The sequence below is a fragment of the Sarcophilus harrisii genome, chromosome 2, assembly GCF_902635505.1.
Source record: "Sarcophilus harrisii chromosome 2, mSarHar1.11, whole genome shotgun sequence".
NCBI classification, from domain to species: Eukaryota; Metazoa; Chordata; class Mammalia; order Dasyuromorphia; family Dasyuridae; genus Sarcophilus; species Sarcophilus harrisii.
Window position 1 is genome coordinate 252,562,739 of NC_045427.1, and position 18,844 is coordinate 252,581,582.

At 33.7% G+C, this 18,844-nt stretch overlaps 1 protein-coding gene across 1 annotated transcript in view; it reads left to right on the forward strand.

The window, feature by feature from the left end:
* The window catches only part of AVEN (apoptosis and caspase activation inhibitor), a 204,098-nt gene that overhangs the window by 33,826 nt on the left and 151,428 nt on the right, over nucleotides 1–18,844 (forward strand). The window contains exon 2 of the mRNA XM_031952028.1: nucleotides 1,092–1,266. Coding sequence (XP_031807888.1) covers nucleotides 1,092–1,266 — 175 coding nt within the window. The remainder of the gene's footprint in view (nucleotides 1–1,091; nucleotides 1,267–18,844) is intronic.

An 18,844-nucleotide genomic window follows, 5' to 3' on the forward strand; every position in this document is an offset into this window, starting at 1 on the left:
TTTACTTATGTATAATACCAAATAAAGAATATTTAATTCCCTGATAATATATCAATAGTTATTTTTCTTTAGACTCTTATTTTCCCTACATGAGCTCCACTTATAAACATTATCCTACTGTCCTTCCTTTTAGAATGCTTCTGCCAGTAATTATTTATGTCAGACTCCTTTGTACCTGATTATTGGTAGCATCTTTTGGCTCAGCGTTTTCTTTTCTTGTAATACAATAGACTTTCAGGTTTTTGTAGATCTTCATATCCTTCAAGATACTTTTTTTCCTCTTTTTAAGGATAGAAGAAAGAAGAATGTCTTAGGATAGGATAGGGTATTGGAGAGGATCTTATAAGGTTATCTAGTTCATTTTTTGTCTTTATATTAACCCTTCTTAGGAATATCAGAATCTCTTCTTTCTTTCAGCCTTTCTCTTCTGTCTTTCAGATATGTCATATAAAATCTCTTGCTAATCCATCCAGTATGTAAACCCCCCAATATTGATAGTAATGTCTTTATGAATCTTTTAGACTCTCCCAAATCTCTTCTAGATTCCCTACTTCTTTCTTTAACTTATGGGAGCCCAGGCTTGGACATGGTATTCTAAAGGGTCCAAGAAGCGTTAAGGATAGTGAAAGAATCATGTTAGGCATTTCATCTACTATAATATATCCATCTTTAGTATTGAATAAAACATCTTGTAGAGTATGTTAGAAAACTAAGACATGAAAGTGATAGTTTATTTCTATTTCATATTTCTGAATTTCTTGAATTCAGAACAACTGCAGCTGTGTTGCTTTCATTTGAGAAGAAGCAGTTATAAATTTTAATAGTATAGTTCTCAGATGCTTGGATATATCAAATGGATATTTGGGTAACAACTTTCTGAAATTCATTTTCAATGATAAGTGAAAATCTGTCAGTGCAACCTCTATAATGCATTACAGTTAAAATGTTTCAGCATATCAAAGAGCTTAGTGTGTAAATTTGCTAATTCCTAGTTCTTTTTGGCATTACTTATACAGTAAATGTTGAAAGAAAAAAATCATGATTTTATTTTTGTTTCCTTGTACTTATTGAATTTTCTGTAATGATTACAGGTGGAACATGATGATGCTGACACCTATGAAGAAGAGAACAATGAGTGGGGAAATTATTCCAAAAGAAAGATTGTCTCTAACTGGGATCGATATCAAGATTTTGAGAAAGAGGCAGAAAATGAAAGTGGAGAATCACAAAGGGGGACTGATTTCAGCGTCCTGCTTAGCTCTGCAGGTAGGAGTGCCATCTGTGTACTTATTACTTAATTTTCTGAAGGTTGGGCAGATATTTATTATTTTTAAAACTGTTCTTAGTAACCAGCATTTCATAGATTCGTTTTTGGTCTTATTGACATGAAAAGAAAGAATTGAATATATAGTATGTTCATACTTATGTATGATATTACATAGTATATGATATTAGCTTAAGGATAAAAAGTAAATGTTTTCTGAAACTATAAACAAGAAATTTTCCTGTGTTTTGGGAGATATAATTTATTACAGATATTTATATAGAACTACTTGCATAAATAGCCTATATGTTGTAGCAATAATAATAATGATAAATATTAAAGAGTGCTTAATGTTTTGCAAAGCCCTATGTGTAGCCCACGTGAGGTCTGAGGATCTTAGTGTTTCAAATAAGTCTTGTTTGTTGGAATATGGATACCTCTCCCCTAAGGATGCTTCTAGAAGTTCCTCCCTCTACCCCTGCATCTTCTCTCACTTCCTCCCCTTCCCCCCACCAAGATTATCAATTAAGAATCATTTTAACCAGACTAAGTAGCCTTTAGAAGAGGTGGATATTTAATACGGTGGTACATTAAAAACAATTAGTAAAAACTGCCCGGCCCTCCAAAGTGTGTGATACTCTCCCACAAGTACATACAGATAGATTCTCAGGAAAAGCAGGTTCAAGCTTAGGGACTATATAAGACAAAGGTATTATCAGATTCTGAAGCATGTTGAATATGTCCAGTCTGTTTTTGGCTTTTAATACAACCATCGCCATCAAGTAGGAAACTGATGAGAAAGGGGTTCCATCTCAGAGGATTTACTGGAATACCATACTTGCTTCAATTTTTGGAATGACTACTACTCACTGAAACTTTAACTCTTATTGCACTAGCTTGATGTTGTTATATAGAACCAAAAGGTTATGACATATTCTCTTAGACAAATGGGATAGATTACCCCTCTAGCATTATTTTAATGCATCCATTGATTTTTTTTTTTCTCACCCCTTACTGTGAGATTACTTGCTAATCAAATACTAGGCCAGTAACATAATATAAATAAATCAGAATTGATCAAAACCATGTGACTTGGAATCAGAAAGAATATCTTGCTGTTCAATACACATTCTCTTGAATTCTCCAATTCCAAATAAATTATCTGAGCTCTCTTATAATCAGTTTTTGGGTACTTGATAAGCTCTCCCAAAGTATTGTAAAATAAGAAATTCACAAATTTGTGTGTTATGATTCTTATTCCAGTTTTAGAATATGTGTTGTCAAAAGCTAGCACTGTTCAAAAACTTTCAAAGACTTTTTACACTTGGTTTAAAGCAGGGGTTAACATTTTTTTTTTTTTTTTTTTTTTGCATTATTGATCCCTCAACTTGTAGAGTGAGGTCTATAGACCTTTTTTCAGAACTACGTTTTTAAATACATAAAATAAAATATATAGGATTACAAAGGAAACCAGTTATATTGGATGGTTATCAAAATAGTACCAAAAATGTTCATGGACACTAAGTTGAGAACTCTTAGTGTAAAGCTAGTGATTGAGTGATTGAAATATGTTCTCCCCTAGTTAAGGTATTAAGGTGTATGGTTTCTATCCCACCCTTACATGTACATTAACTTATGAAGAAGATGCTGTTCTTATTTCCATTTTAAAGATAAGGAAACTGATGTTTTTGGAGAGGTTAAGTAATTTGCTCAGGGTCACATAGTAAGTTTTTAAGGCAGGATTTGATTTAGGATTTTTCTGACAAGTTCAGTATACTTTTTACTATGCTATGCTACCTCTCAGTAAAATGTTCTCTTTCCTCCATGTCTAAAGAAGTTGTGTAGAGGAAGGATGTAGACCTGGGCTGGGATTCAGGAAAACCCAACTTCAATATATGCCTCAAATGTTCTGTTTGAGCTTGGGCAATCACAATCTTTCTGAATCTAGCTCTCTTTTATGTGTAAGATTTATATAATAAATTCTGTATTACTTAACAGGGTTGTTTGAGTATTATATAATATATACATAACAGTTTTTGAACCTCAGAGCACTATATAGATTATCTAAGAATATGCATATTAATGGTGTTATATGTAGGTTGAAGAAGAAGAATCAAAGGTGATCATTTATTTGTGGGGTATGGACAAACTATTTCTTATGTGGAGGGAAGAGGATGTAGAATTTGGGGAAAAAGAACCAAAATAAATATACTGGGATAGAAAAGGTAGAATAGTAATCCTGGAGTTTGGGGATAGCATAAAGGAGCCTGAATGTAGCAATGATCCTCTAGAAGCTAAGTTTGAGATAAACTTTTTTTATTTGGGAGACTATTGTTATGGGAACATAGAGTTTGTGAAAGGGAGTAGTATGAAATTAGGCTGAAAAGGTAGATGAAGTCTGATTGTGTGGGCCCCAAAATTTTGAGTCACTGTCAGTTTGTAGTTTAACTTGTAGGCAAGAAGGAACTGACTTGGGAAGTGATTGGCCAGAATTTCTGCCTTAGAAATATTATTTTGACAATTATGTTGGGAAAATACTGGAGAAAGAAGAGATTGGAAGCAGGGAGACCAAATAGGAGGCTATTACTGTAAGATAGGCAAGAGGTTGAGAAGTGGTTGGGGGAGGGGAGAGCAGAGGCATCAGAAGTTTAATGTGATGATAGAATCCCACTGTTTCTTCATGTGTAACAGGCATCATAGAGAGAATGTCTTTAATTGGCTCCAGCTCAGCTGAGTTGAAATACATTTTCCCCCACTAAGACCTAGGATCTTGGCTGTTTTTTATAGTTTGCTTTGAAAGCTTTCTAATTGCCAACTAAGTTACTCTGTCTAGTATTGCCTTGAAGGCAAATTGGGCTGAACCTGAATATTGATTTAATTTTTTAAATCTTTTGATGGGGTTAGAAATAATAAATCTAAGACAAACATATTTATGAAGCTTGATAATAGTTTCCGTGCAAAAAGTTGTCTCAGGGATTATGCTGTGGAGATTTTGGAGATTTGTTTGCTAATGGTAAATTTATATTTCATTTTGAATATTTTGGTTGTTGAAATTATTAATGAATGAACTTCATTTAGTTTCTGTGGTGTAGACAAGGAGACAAATTGTAGACAAATAAATTTGAGGATGGAGATGGTGGAGGGGGATATCTGTCAGAGAAGATGGGATAAAATAGGATCACTGCTGCTTGTAGAGAGATTTTCTTTGGTAAAGAGAAAGATCATATCATGTGAGACAAGAATGAAGGAAGAAAGAGTGGCCAAAGGCATCTGTCTGGGATGAGGAAAGGGGGAGAAGAGGGAGATCTCAGCCTGTGGCCTCAAATTTTTCTTTTTTTTCAAATTGCTGTAAGAGTTTATTCTTTCTTTTCTTTTTCTTTCTTCTTCTTCTTCTTCTTCTTCTTTTTTTTTTTTTTGTATTTCTTCTTTATATATTTTGCATTTATTTATCTGGGTGCATGTTTGAAAATCCCAATAAAGTATAAGCTTCTGGAAGGCAGGAACTATTTTGTATTTGTCTTTGGATGCCCAGAGCCCAACAAGGGGCTTGGTACACAGGAGATTTTAAATACATTTGTGGCCTCAAATTTTTCAAGGAAAATATGAGGCATGATCCTCAGCTAAGAGAATGGTGGTGGTGGGAGCTTTGAGGAATTATGGAAAGATTTGAAAGAGCCAATATAAAGGACTGAAACTCTTAAAAGGTGTGCTTGAATCAGTCAACCAAGCAATTACCCATTAGACAATAACTCTATTAGCATATGCTTGGAAAAATGGCCCTTCTCACTGTTCCCTGCTGGCTTTTTTGGTGTATATAGATAATCATAGGAGGGATTGGGGGTGGAGTGAGACAAGCCAGACTGACTTGGTTGCAGGAGAAAAGTGTGGAGATTCTGAACGCTGGATCCTTGGCAAAACTCCTGGCAGTTTTGTCCATCTCCTTCACTCTTCCCCCTAAAGACCAAGCACTTTTGCTTATCCTGACTCTGACTGATCCTGAGGTCTCCAAGGAGCTAGCCCAGGACTTCACAAGTTATCATTATAAATAGGAGAGAGAGTTAATTGGGAAGGTGTAAAAGGGTTGCCTTGCCTTAGGAGAGCCCTGTGAAATAATATAGCATGAATTTATAGTGAATCTAGTCAGCATGGTTTTGAGATTTTTCTCCAGCTTTGTTCAGAAGCCATGTTTTTAGGAGTGAAGATAATGGATGGTGAGGGCAATCTAAGAATGAATTTAGGAAGACAAGATAATGATTTATAAGCTAAGGGGGTAGCTGTCTAGTATTATCCTGGACAGTTTCTGTTGCCAAGTCCTGTAGATTTTACCTTGGAATTAGCTCTTTATCTCTGCATTTTTCCTCTGATTCTGCTGCCACCTTGGTATAGGCTTTTATCATCTCAAGCCAAGATTCTTCCAGTAGCCAGTTGGCTAGTGTCTCTATCTTCTTGGGTCTTTTCCAACTTTTACTCAGCTATCAAATTAATGGTTTTTTTTTTTTTTTTTTTTTTTTCCTGAGACAATTGGGGTTAAGTGATTTGCCCAGGGTCACACTATCAAATTAATCTTCCGAAAGCACAGATTTTATTGTATCATCTCCCCATTTGATAAACTCCAAGGTCATGCTATCATCTTCAGGATCAAGTATAAAAAATCTTGTTTGTTCTTTAAAATCCTTTATAATCTGCCCTCCCCCCTCCTTTTCAGTCTTTTCATCTGTCTCTCCTTACCCCCAAGTACTTTTGTTTCCCCAGTATTTAGCAAAGTACTTCAACTTATCAGGTGCTTTAATAAATGCTTATTGATTGACTGACCTAAGAACTGTGAACTGTATAGAGCTAGTATATTTCTTTGTCATCAACCTAACTGTGAAAGATGTTGACTAATCTGATAATAGTGATTATTTTGACTATTAATGAGGAAAAAATGCCTTAAACAAAGAATAAATACTACAAATAAAAATGAGCCATTCAAAATTCATCAGAAATTGTTATAGAAATAAGTTTTTGTGTCTTTTTTGACCTTGAAACTTTATTTTTTTTAATCAGATAGAATTATGAAGGATAACTAATGAACATTTGTTGTTATTTACATAGATTGGAAAAAATCCCTTTTCTTAATTCTATTTTATATTCTGATCTTTAAAAGTAGGATAGTAATGCTTTATATACTTCCCTCACAGAGTTCTTGTGAGGAAAGAGCTTTATAAATCTTAAAAGTGCTTTATAGAACAGTATTGCTATTATTTAATGCTAATGGGAAAACTTAGGAATAGCTAAATCTCTGTTTTAATTATGTTTTATTTTCTAATTATTTGGAACCTAAACCTTTTTTTTTTCTTCTATAAATGAATTGATTATTAGGATGGGTATCATCTTTACTTAGAGAATTGCTTATTTTAATATTGAAAGTCTAAATCCTGAAAATAATGTAGATTTTTACCTGACAGTTTTCATAGTTCAATAAAATTTTATTCAGAATAATATGGCCGCGAGAGGCAATGTGGCATGATGGGTAGAGGCTAGCCTCATAATCAAGTCTTGGTTCAAATATTTTTCTGGCATGTCAGCTTATTATTATTCTTATTTTTAATAAGGAAAGTACCCAGCCACACTTCACCTAACTCTCACCTGCATCTCTCCAGATCTCCATATCTACCACCTGCAAGTTACAACTACATCCTGGGTATTCTTATCTCTGGCACCCTCTCATCTTCATTGGTGATTCCTTTTATAGGAGTGTCATTTTAGGAATGCTTCATCTCAGCCTTTCAAACATTTTTAATTTTTTAAAATAAAAAAAAACAAATGAAAGAAAAAGGAAAAAGATCCATATGTACAAAAAAACATAACATCTCTTTGTAGTGGCAAAGAATTGGAAACTGAAGGTTTCATCTCATTTTAACCTCCACTCTCTAAGCTTGTTTTAGGGTAGAAACTGTCTTGCTTGTGTTTGTATACTCAGTACTTAACTCAGCCTGGTACTTAGTAAGTACTTAACAAATGCTTGATCCCCTCTCTTCTTTTCCCTTTCTATGCCCCAGGCATCATTAAAATTATAGGTTATTTTAAATAGTCTACTGATGGATGTGGCTCTCTTCATCCATGAGATGATTCAAACCAGTTTCAATTGTTCATTAATGAAGAGAGCCATCTACACCCAGAGAGAGGACTATGGAAACTGAGTGTGTATCACAACACAATATTCTCACTCTTTCTGTTGTTGTATGGTTGCATTTTGTTTTCTTTCCCAGTTTTTTCTCTTCCTTCTTGATCCGATTTTTCTTGTGCAGCAAGATAACTGTATAAATATGTATACTTATATTGGATTTAACATATATTTCAACATATTAAACATGTATTGGACTACCTGCCATCTAGGGGAAGAGGTGGAGGAAAGGAGGAGATAATTTGGAACAGAAGGCTTTGCAAAGGTCAGTGTTGAAAAATTACCCATGCATGTGTTTTGTAAATAAAAAGCTTTATTAAAAAAATTTAAATAGTCTACTGAGAAGTGGCAGGATGTGGTAAATAGTTCACCTTGGAGTAAAGAGGATCTGGGTTCAGGATTGTAGCAGGCTATTGTAATCTTAATTGGGTTAAGTAGTTTATTATTCATATTTATAACTTTTTTATTGTTACTTTCATGATTTAAACTATTATATACATAACTAATAATAACTTAAACTTGTATAGTGCTTTAAGTTTTACATAATTTTATTTACAAGAACCCTCTGAGATAGATATTACAAATTTTATTATCTATACTTTACATATGAGAAAACTGAGGCTCAAAATGTTTAAATAATTTGCCTGTGGTCACACAGCTTATAAGGGGCAGAGTTGGATTTTGAATCAGGTTTTTTGATGAGAAGTCTAGTGCTTTTCCCACTAGTTAAGCTATATTGCTTTTTCTTTGGTAATTTAGGTCAAATTAAAAAAAAAAAAATTCTTCCAATTTGTACCAGCACTCTTATATGTCAGGACTTGTGATGATGTTGGAGCTTTTGACATTAAAACTGTAAACACTAATTAGCATGGAAATGCTTTTTAAATAAAAAAGTAATAAATAAAAACAAACAAACAAATAAAATAAATAGAATAAATAAATTTGTTAACAAGTTTGACTACTTATAGTGATAATGCCATATACTACCTATGAGCAAAATTTAAGGCTTATTGAAACTTAGCATGGTGCTTGCCACATAGTAGACAATTCTTCCTCCTTCCCTCCCTCCCTCTCTCCCTCCCTTCTTCCTTCTTCTTCCCTTCCTTCCTTCCTCCCTCCCTTCCTTCCTCTCTCCCTTCCTTTCTCCCTCCCTTCCTTCCTCCCTCCCTCCCTTCCTCCCTCTCTCCCTTCCTTTCTGCCTTTCTCCTTCCCTTCTTCTCTCCCTCCTTCCCTTCTTTTCTCCCTCCTTCCCTTCTTCTCTCCCTTCTTCTCTTCTTCTTTCCCTTCCTCCCTTCTTCTCTCCCTCCTTGCTCTCTCTTCTTCCCTTCCTCCCTTCTTTCCTCTTTTCCTCCCTCCCTCCCTTTTTATCTTCTTCCCTTCCTTCCTTCTTTCCTTCCTTCCTCCCTAATTCTTCTTCAGATTTCCCCATTTTTATTAATTCCATTAGGTACCCATATTTGAAACTTAGGAATTATTTTTGACTCCAAATTATTTCTCCTTATTCCCCCACATCCATGTTTAATCACAAATCCTGTTGATTCCTCTTTCATGCTATTTCCCTTTCCCCTCACTTTGATTGCTACCTTCTCTTATAGACCTTCATCATCATAAACCCCAAACCTGAAATAACTCCTCATTTTCTTTATCATCATTTTCTTCTCTGTTCTCTTAAATTTCTTTCAGTTAAAAAAAAATTTATGGCCCTTTGAACCCTTCAAATTATTTTGCCTATTATTGTCAGATTGAAAATATTAAACTAAAATATAGTCTTGTACCTATTAGCTCCCTGCTCAAAAAAGTTTCAGTGGTTTGTTATTACTTAAAGAATAAAGTCACAGAAATTCAGAGTTGGAAGAGACTGTATTGGCCATCTAGTCCAACACATGCTGGAAAAAGAATTCCTACTACAACATACCCAATAAATTGTCATTCAGCCTGTGTCTGAAGACTTTCAGTAAGGGGGATTCCTACTAATATCTAAAAGTACTATTTTTGAATAAGTATAAATGTTAGAAGTCTTTCCATGTAACTTCCATCTCTTGTTCCTAGTTCTTTCTTTTGGGGTCAAGCAAAACAAATCTTATTGCAGATATTTGCATGCAGTTAATTCTTCTTGAGTCTTTTCTAGACTAAGCATCTCTAGTTACTTTACATGTATGGCATAGATTCAAGATCCTTCACCATCCTGGTTGTTGTAACTCGAAACATTCACTCATTAATGTCTTTTTTAAAATGTGGTATCCTGGGGGTGGAGCCAAGAGAGCAGAATAGAGGCAGGGGCTTTCCTGAGCTCTCATACAAACCTCTCCAAATACCTTTAAATAATGACTCAGCGAATTTTAGTGTCAGAACCCACAAAAAAATGGAGTGAAGCAATTTTCTAGGTGAAGACAACTTAAAAGTCAACCTGTTGCACCAGGGTGGGAGTTCAGCAAATGATTGGCCTCAGCAAATCAGGAGCAGATATTGATGCTTCTGAATCAGTGATAGCAGCAGCAGACCTCTCAGCTCACAAGTACAACCTTGGAAGGAAAGGTTTGTCACACTAGGCTGTGAAGGAAACCCCAGCAAACCAGGAACAAACTTTGGAAGCCACTGAACCAATAGTAGTAGCAGTAGCAGTGGCTTCTGGAGGTGCCCAGTTAAAAGAGGACCAAAAGGAAGAGACATTATAGGGATCTCTTTGCTAACATTGAGGCAGGACTCTTTTTGCTTTGCTTATATTCAAATTCAGGTTGCAGAGCTCGCTCACAATATAGGTACCTAGAAGGATTTCTGAAAACAGTTGCACAAAATCCCTGAAGTTTAGGAAAATACACCCTTTATCCTGGAAATAGCCCTACTTTAACAAAGAATTAAAAGCCAAGTAATAGGCTGGGAAAATGAGCAAACAACTGAAAAAGATTCTGACCACAGAAATTTTATATGGTGACAAGGAAGATTAAAACATATTCAGAAGAAAAAAACAAAATCAAGATTCCTACATCCAGAGCCTGCAAGAAGAAGCAGAAGAATTGGGTTCAGGCCATGGAAGAGTTCAAAAGGGAGTCTGAAAATCAAGTAAGTGAGATAAAGGGAAAACTGGCAAGAGAAATGAGAATAATGCAGAAGTAAATGAAAAGCTAATGAGGAGAAGAATGCCTGAAAAGCAAAATTGGCCAAATGGACAAGAGGTACTATTTTAAGACTAGAGCTGAATAGAGATTTTGATTTTCAAATACAAGACTCAGGAGAAGTATAAGGAAGTAATCGGTAAAGTGATATCATTAGGGGATTAATAAGGTCTATTTACATTCCTACATGGGAGGATGATTCTTGTAACTCATCTCATTCTTGTAAGAACTTTCTCATTATTAGGGCATTTAGAAGGACTATATTTAAATAGAGGGCACAGTTGTGAATTCAATAGGAACGCATAAAATCTAAAAAAAAGATAGAATTAATAGAGGAGAGAAGAATGTACTTGGAGAAAAGGAAGGAAAGAAATAGAATGGTATAAGATTATCTGTCATAAAAGGGAAGAAAAAACTTTTTCAGTGGAGGGGAAAACGGAAAGGAAGGAGGAAATGAGTGAACCTTACTCTCATTAGAATTGGCTTAAAGAGGAAATAACATACACATTCAATATGGGAAAGAAATCTATCTTACCTTGCAGGAAATTAGGAAGGGGATATGAGAATGGAGGAAGGGTGATAGTAAAGAAGGTGAATTGAGGAAGATGCTGGTGAGAAGCAAAATACTTTTGAGGAGAGACAGGGTGAAAAGATTGAGAATAGAATAAATGGGCAGGAAAAGAATTGTGAAAAGTAATTTTTGTGAAAAGAATTTTGAAGCAAATTTCTCTGATGAAGGCTTCATTTAAATTTATAAAAAAAAAAAGCCATTCCCCAATAGCTAAATGATCAAAAGATATGACCTATACTCAAAGGGCTATAAAAATCATGCATAACTAACAATACCACCATTAGGCATGTATCCCCAAAGAGATTTTTTTTTAAAAAGGAAAAGACCTATATATTCAAAAATATTTATAGCAGCTCTTTTTTTCAGGGTAAAGAATTGGAAATTGAAGTTATAACCATCAATTGTGGAATGGCTGAATGCATTTTGGTATGTGATTGTGGGTCATTATTGAAATACTATTGTTCTATAAGAAATGATTAGCATAATCCTCTCAGTATAACCTTGAAACTTCCATGAGTTCATGCAAAATGAAAAGTATTATGTACAAAGTAATAGCAATGTGGTAGGATGAGAAGCTGTGAATGACTTTACTATTCTCAGCAATAAATGATCCAAACCTACTCTTGCAGGTCTTATGATGAAAAATGCTATCCATATCCAGAGATATGATTGTGTCTGAATGCAGATTAAAATATACTTTTGCAATGGGCTCTTATTTCTAAAATTTTGTTTCTTTTCGTGCAGCCCCAAATGACATTAGCCTTTTTTCTCTGCCATATATTGTTATTGAATTTGCAGTCTACTACAACTGCCAGATATTTTTGAAACAAATTATTTTTTTTATTCTGCTTTTCCTGTGTACTTGTAAAATTGTGTCCTCACCCAAATGTAAGATTAATTGACCCAGTATTTTTGGCTTGTAATCTAACATTTTCAGCTAGCTAGTTTGATATCCAGCTTTGTGCCATTTGAAAAATTTATCATGGATCAAAATGTTAAAAAAACCCCACAGAACCAAGAACAGATCCTTGTGATATTCCTTTGCAGACTTCTTCCTAAATTGATATCAAATCATTAATCACTACTTTTTAAGTCCAGACATTCAATTGGTTCTTAATCCATCTAATTGTTCTTTCATCAAATTCATAAATTTTAATATATGCTTTGTTAAAATTTAGGAAGCATTGTGTTACATGGCAAGATTACTGAATTTGGAGTAGGAGAACCTGTATTCAAATTCAAACCTCCTTCCCTTCTCCATGGCAATCCTGGCAAGTCATTTAGCCTCTCCAGACTTTTTTCTCTTCACCCATATAGTAAGAGAATCAGACTATGTATCTTTTAAAGTCTCTTGAGCTTTAAGTTTGTAAACCTAATGGGTTGTCAACTTAGAAAAGAAACTATGTTTACATCAGATTCCTTAGACTAGCATTTCAGCCCTCTATAGCCTGGTCTCTATTTATTTTTCTGGACTTTATCTCCCCTTTCTCTCGCTTAATTGATTTTTTTCCTAGCTAGAATCAATAAAAAAAAAAAAATTAAAAAAGGATCCTGAGATTCCCAAATTGGAGAATCATTTCTCTAGACCACACTCAATATCAAGTGACAAAATAAAATCATCAAAAATTAGATCATCTCGTCAACCTAGAACTTAACACTGAATTAGAGAGAGATGGAGAATAGTTGATGATATTCTCAGGAAAAGATATTCTGTATTGAAATAACCACAATTAACTACAAACATTGGAGGGGAGGAGGCAAGAGTAGTAGCATCCTTTAAGGACTGGAGCACAATATCATTAGCTAGAATCTCCTGGAAAGTCACTGGCAGAAAAATTAGACTAGCTTGGTCATTGTTCCTGCAGTGTTGAATACATTTTTATACCTCCTCTTCTTTTGATATAATTAAATCTTTTCCTTCCTTGAAAACCACCTCCTCATGTCCTACCAACCACTTCAGTTCATTGTTCGGTGAGGCCATGGTTGTTAGTAGTCACAGCCATTATCTTGTCCAACTCCTCATATTACAGAAGAAATGAGTCTGAAAGAGGCAACATGACTTGTTTAAATACCTAAGTAACAGCCCAGCCCAGGACAAAGGTCTTTCATTGTCTACCCTACCACCTTGTCTCCTGTGATTTTCAATAGTACTTACTTTCTCTTCCAACATTTTCCAAAATGATGTTTTTCAAAACCCTGATGTTCTGCAGAATGTAAATTGCAATGCTGTGAGAGAATTTTGATGATAGTGTTGGATTTTTTATGGATTTTTTAAATGAGAACTATGATTTTACTGGCACACATAATTCCTTGTAGGAAATTTCTTTCATGAATGCTGATATATAGACAAAAAAAATTAAGTGTAATAATTTTGGAGTATGGAAATATTTGGCTTACATTTTCTCATCTTGTACTTTACAATTTCCTTGGACTCTTTCTCCCTTTCTCTGGGGGGCATTTGGTTTTTCTGAAATATATATATTTCATAGACCAAATAATTTCATAACCAAATTAATATGGGAAACATTAATTTAGCTTATTAAAGTTAACCAAAGTATGTTATTTTATTTTATTATTTATCTTATCTTCTTAGATATTTACCCCATTTCCTTGAGTGAATGGCAAACTTTAAGACAGGGATTTTTTTTTTTTTTTTTACTGTTTTTTGGGTCATGGATCATGTTGGTAATATGGCAAAGCCAGTGGACCCCTTCATAGAATAATCTTTTTAAATGCATGAAGTAAAATGGAATTAGAAAGGAAATTAATTATATTGTAATATAGTTATCTCAATGTTAAAAAAAATTCCAGACAAATTCATGAATCCCAGGTTAAGAACTTCTGCTTTAAAGAGCAGGTATATACTATGTTTTATCTTTTTTTATATCCACTTATTTGGCACATTGCCTTGTATGTGGTAGGTGTTCAGTAAATGTTAGTTAATGGTGATAAACTTGGTTATAAATGATAATAAACTGGTAGTTCATTAACTTAAAAAGATGTTTTAGTGCCTCCCATGTGTGAGAACAAACCATTTGTAATTTTCCTTTTATTATAGTATTAGTTTTTGTTAATTTCCTGTTATTAAAAGTCATTTCCAGTCTACTTTTTTGATAGGGCTTTATATATAAAAGGTGATATGGTTTATATATCTTCAAGTATTTGGCTGTATAATTTTTGGTCAAGATACTTTTGGAAAGATCAAAAATCTTAGAAGTTTTTTGTCATAGTACTATTACCTTTAATGATGATACTCTTGGTAGTGATCACTCTCCCAGTGTGAGTAAGGCTTAAGAGACCAATCTGTGATTTGGAAATCTTTTCCCATGCTTCAACTATAAAAAAGATGTTGTTTGTATCTTACACTTCTATTTTTTACCTTCTGTTCTATGCTTTTTATTGAAAAGATTCTCTTCCCTTATCCCATTCACTCTCTCAGCCCTTGTACTTCTCCCCATCTCTCTCTCTCTTTCTCTCTTCACTCTTTCGCTATTGTGGTTTAATTTGACTTCCCAGGAGACTCTAACTATTGATATTGTGCTTCAGTTCTAAAAGCATTTCTACTACTTTTGCCTTCTCCCCTCCAACGCTTATAGTTTATTGTGGTTATTTCAGCATAGAATATCTTTTCCTGAGAATATCTTCAATTATCTTCCATCTCTCTCCAGTTCAGTGTTCAGTTCTGGGTTGATAAGATGACCTAGTTTTTTTTTTTTTTTTAATTAAAACTTTGTATTTTTTTAAAACATATGTGTGGACAATTCCTTCAACATTAGCCCTTGCAAAACTCTGTGTTCCAATTTCCCCCTTTTCTCCTAAGCCCTCTCCTAGATGGCAAGTAGTTTAAAATATGTTAAACGTAGTAGAAATATATGTTAAATCCAAAATATGTATACATATTTATACAATTATCTTGCAACACAAGAAAAAAATGAAGCAAAATAAAATGCAAGTAAACGACAACAAAAAGAGTGAAAATGCTATGTTGTGAACCACACTCAGTTCCCACCGTCCTCTCTCTGGGTGTGGATGGCTCTTTTCATCATTGAACAATTGGAACTGGTTTGAATAATCTCATTGTTGAAGAGAGCCATGTCCCTCAGAATTGGATGATCTAATTTTTGATGATTTTGTTTTATCATTTGATGTTGAGTATGGTCTAGGGCAGTGATTCTCCAATTTTGGGATCTCAGGATCTCCCTTTATGCTCTTAAAATTATTGAGGACCCCAAAGAACTTTTATTTATGTTATATGTTGATATATACTATGTTTGAAATTAAATTATGAAATAATTTGAAAGTCCTTCAGGGACCCTTAGGTCTTCCCATATATATATATTAAGAGTTACTAATCTATAGGTAACTGAGATTCCTGAAGAAATTGGATGTGTCACTTAAGCATGTGCTGGTTTTAAGACTATTTTTAAAAAATAATATTTTGATTCTAAGACGTTCCCTTTAAAGAGACTTTTATCTCTTCAATTCCGGTGATAGATTAGGTTGTTTGATGTCTTTCTTTAGTTTAATTGAGCCCACGGAAGTTTCCTCCTTGTCATTTGACTATCACAGATAAGACTAGGATCCATTTGGACATTTGGACTCATCACAAACAAGAATTCATATGCAAAAAGAAGTGTATGAGAAACATATTTTACTCTCAGAGAGTTGTTTAGTCCCCTTGCCTCTTCATTCTTGGCTCTTTAAAAAAGCCTTTGACTCAGTGCAATATCCATTAGATAGATAGAAAAAAAAATCAAGAAAGGAATGATATTATCAATTATTTGATATTATCAATGCCACATCCCAAACTCACCAATTTTACTTTAGTTTAATGTATAAAGATAGTGATGTCTTTAATGAATTACTTTTGCTTCTCTCTATATAGATGTTTAATTGACTGAATGCATAATCTAATCTTCTGAATGTCAAATAATAGTAATGGTCCTCTGTACTGTTTATAGTCTTCTAAGAGTTCAAAGTGTTTCCTTCATGTTATCTCATTGATTATATTTCTTTTAATGAATAACAGGTGATTTTGTTATTGATTCTTTCACCATTGAAGATAAGGTAGGAGCAGGGTTCACAAAATTTTGAAGTAGTTTAGTTTTTAAAACCATTTATTACATGCTCACTCTGTGTAAGTTATTGTTTTCCATCTGCTCCTTCTCTTTCATTGCTTCTCTTCTAACTTGAGCTTTTTCTTCTCATTTCCCTAGACACATTCCTACTGAGGGCTGCCTTTCTAGAGCAGGCTCCATTCATCTGGTCCTTTCCTAATTTACTTGTTCCATTCTCCAGGTCTTAATTCAATAGTCATTCAGTAAATGAGCATTACTATGTTCCAGGTACTGTGAAGTGCTAGATATACAAAGAAAGGCAAAAATTGTCTCCACTATTCAGGAGCTTATGTTTTGAGGAGTTATGTATATACATACACAACTATGTATATATACAAGATATATACTGGGCAAATTTGTGATAACTGGAGGAAAATGGAAATACTAAACCAATCCTTGGTAAGATAATAGCTGACAATGTATTACTCCACTTAGTGCCATTTTTATTTTAACAGTGGACCTATGAAAACAAATAGTCAAAAGGAGTGAATTTCTAATGAGAGGGTTGAGGGACAACAACACATTGAGAGATTTTTGAATGAGGTATTTTTTTCCATATCAAACACATGCTATTTCACCATCTCTCTGCCTTATGTTATTATGTAATATTATTCCTGTTTGTGTCATGGGACAACACAGAATTATTAGTGCACTTGTCCAGTCATGTTGTCCCTGATAGGGATTGTGCTTTTTTTTTTTTTTAATTTAATAGCCTTTTATTTACAGGATATATACATGGGTAACTTTACAGCATTAACAATTGCCAAACCTCTTGTTCCAATTTTTCACCTCTTACCCCCCCCACCCCCTCCCCTAAATGGCAGGATGACCAGTAGATGTTAAATATATTAAAATATAACTTAGATACACAATAAGTATACATGACCAAAACATTATTTTGCTGTACAAAAAGAATCAGACTCTGAATTATTGTACAATTAGCTTGTGAAGGAAATCAAAAATGCAGGTGTGCATAAATATAGGGATTGGGAATTCAATGTAATGGTTTTTAGTCATCTCCCAGGGATTGTGCTTTTTAATGCTGTTATAAATATTTGAATTTAAAGTTCTTAATTTTGAAAATTTATCCTTTCAATTGTATGCTATATTTTGGAACCACTGGAAATGAGGTCATGGTTTCACTAACTATCAAAATTGCAAATTTACACTTTTGAATCAAAGTCATTTTTGCTTTTTTAACTTAAAGTGAGGAAAAATACTAATCAAATGCTTTGAAAAGTCTCATTTGAATCCTGTTTTTTGTTAGTTTTTTTACTTGAAATATTTGTATTATATATTCATATATCTATAGCTATGTATGTATATACATATATATTTTAATGTAAGAATCCATTCTATGATGAACCAAGAGTTTAGAAGGCTTGGCAGAGTAAATTCATTTCTGGAATTATGCTGGTGGAATGATTTAATTTGATAAAGACAAGCACAGTGTAATGCATTTTCTTGGGGAGGAAATAACTTGGGAATTACAGAATTGGAAAGAGTTGATTTATATATTAAGATGGTGAGGAAAAAAAGCCTAATGGTCATGTTGCAGATCACATTTCCTATGAATTAACAATGTAGTGTTACAATAGTAAAAAATAGACCCAGAAATTCAAGAGAAGTGCTGGTTTGTATAAAAAGTTATACAGAATAGAAGAAACCAAACCTCATTATCAGCATTGATAAGATGTCTTTTAGAGCATTATTGTCAAACTCAAAATAGAAATGGGGCTATTAATCCATACATTAGCTAAGGATCCTTGTGGATAGCATATTGAATCAGAAAACCACCTATTAACATTATGTATGTTTTATTATATTTTTACTTATTTTGTTATCCTCTACTGAGGAGTATTGTGGGCCTCCATGTGTGTTTGATACTTTTGCATTAGGGTATTCTGGACAGATCTGAGCTCTACAACTGAAGAGGTGCAGATTTAGGGGATAGGATTTGAACGTTAAAGGTAATTAAAATGTTGGAAAATAATATCTGTGAAGAAATATTAAAGGAGCTTGAATTATTTAACTTGGAGAGGAGAAAGTTAAGAAGTGACAATAATAGTATTTTAAGTATATAAAGAATTTTTTCTTTGTAACTACTGGTAGACTAGTTGTTTTCCACCTCTAAAAGGAATAGAGCAAAAGCAAATGAACTTAAATTGCAGGTTTGAAGAATTTAGATTAACTCTAAAGAAGAATTTCTGGTTGAGTTTGTTAATTAGTTTGCCAAGGGAAGGCTATGTAATTTTGATTTTTAAGTTTTTAAAAACAGGTTTGGATCTTATCTTGCTGGAATGACTTAATAGAAAGTCTGCCTAAAGGACAAGAGGATGGAATAAATGGCCCCCTCAAAGTTATTAATTTTTGTTATACCTTATAATGCTCTAATTTCTTAATTTTACCAGACATTCTTGATACTAAAATATTATTAAATTAGCACATCTAGTGTTCTAAGGAGTGTTAGGTATAATTCTTTTAAACTAATACTGGGAGATGTGGTTCTGCCACTCTTTTAAGAGGTTCTGCTATTAAATAGCTTCAAGCTAATACATTCATTCTGTTCTGTATTAGTATTTGCAGCTATGATATATCTTGCTCTCAGGAACA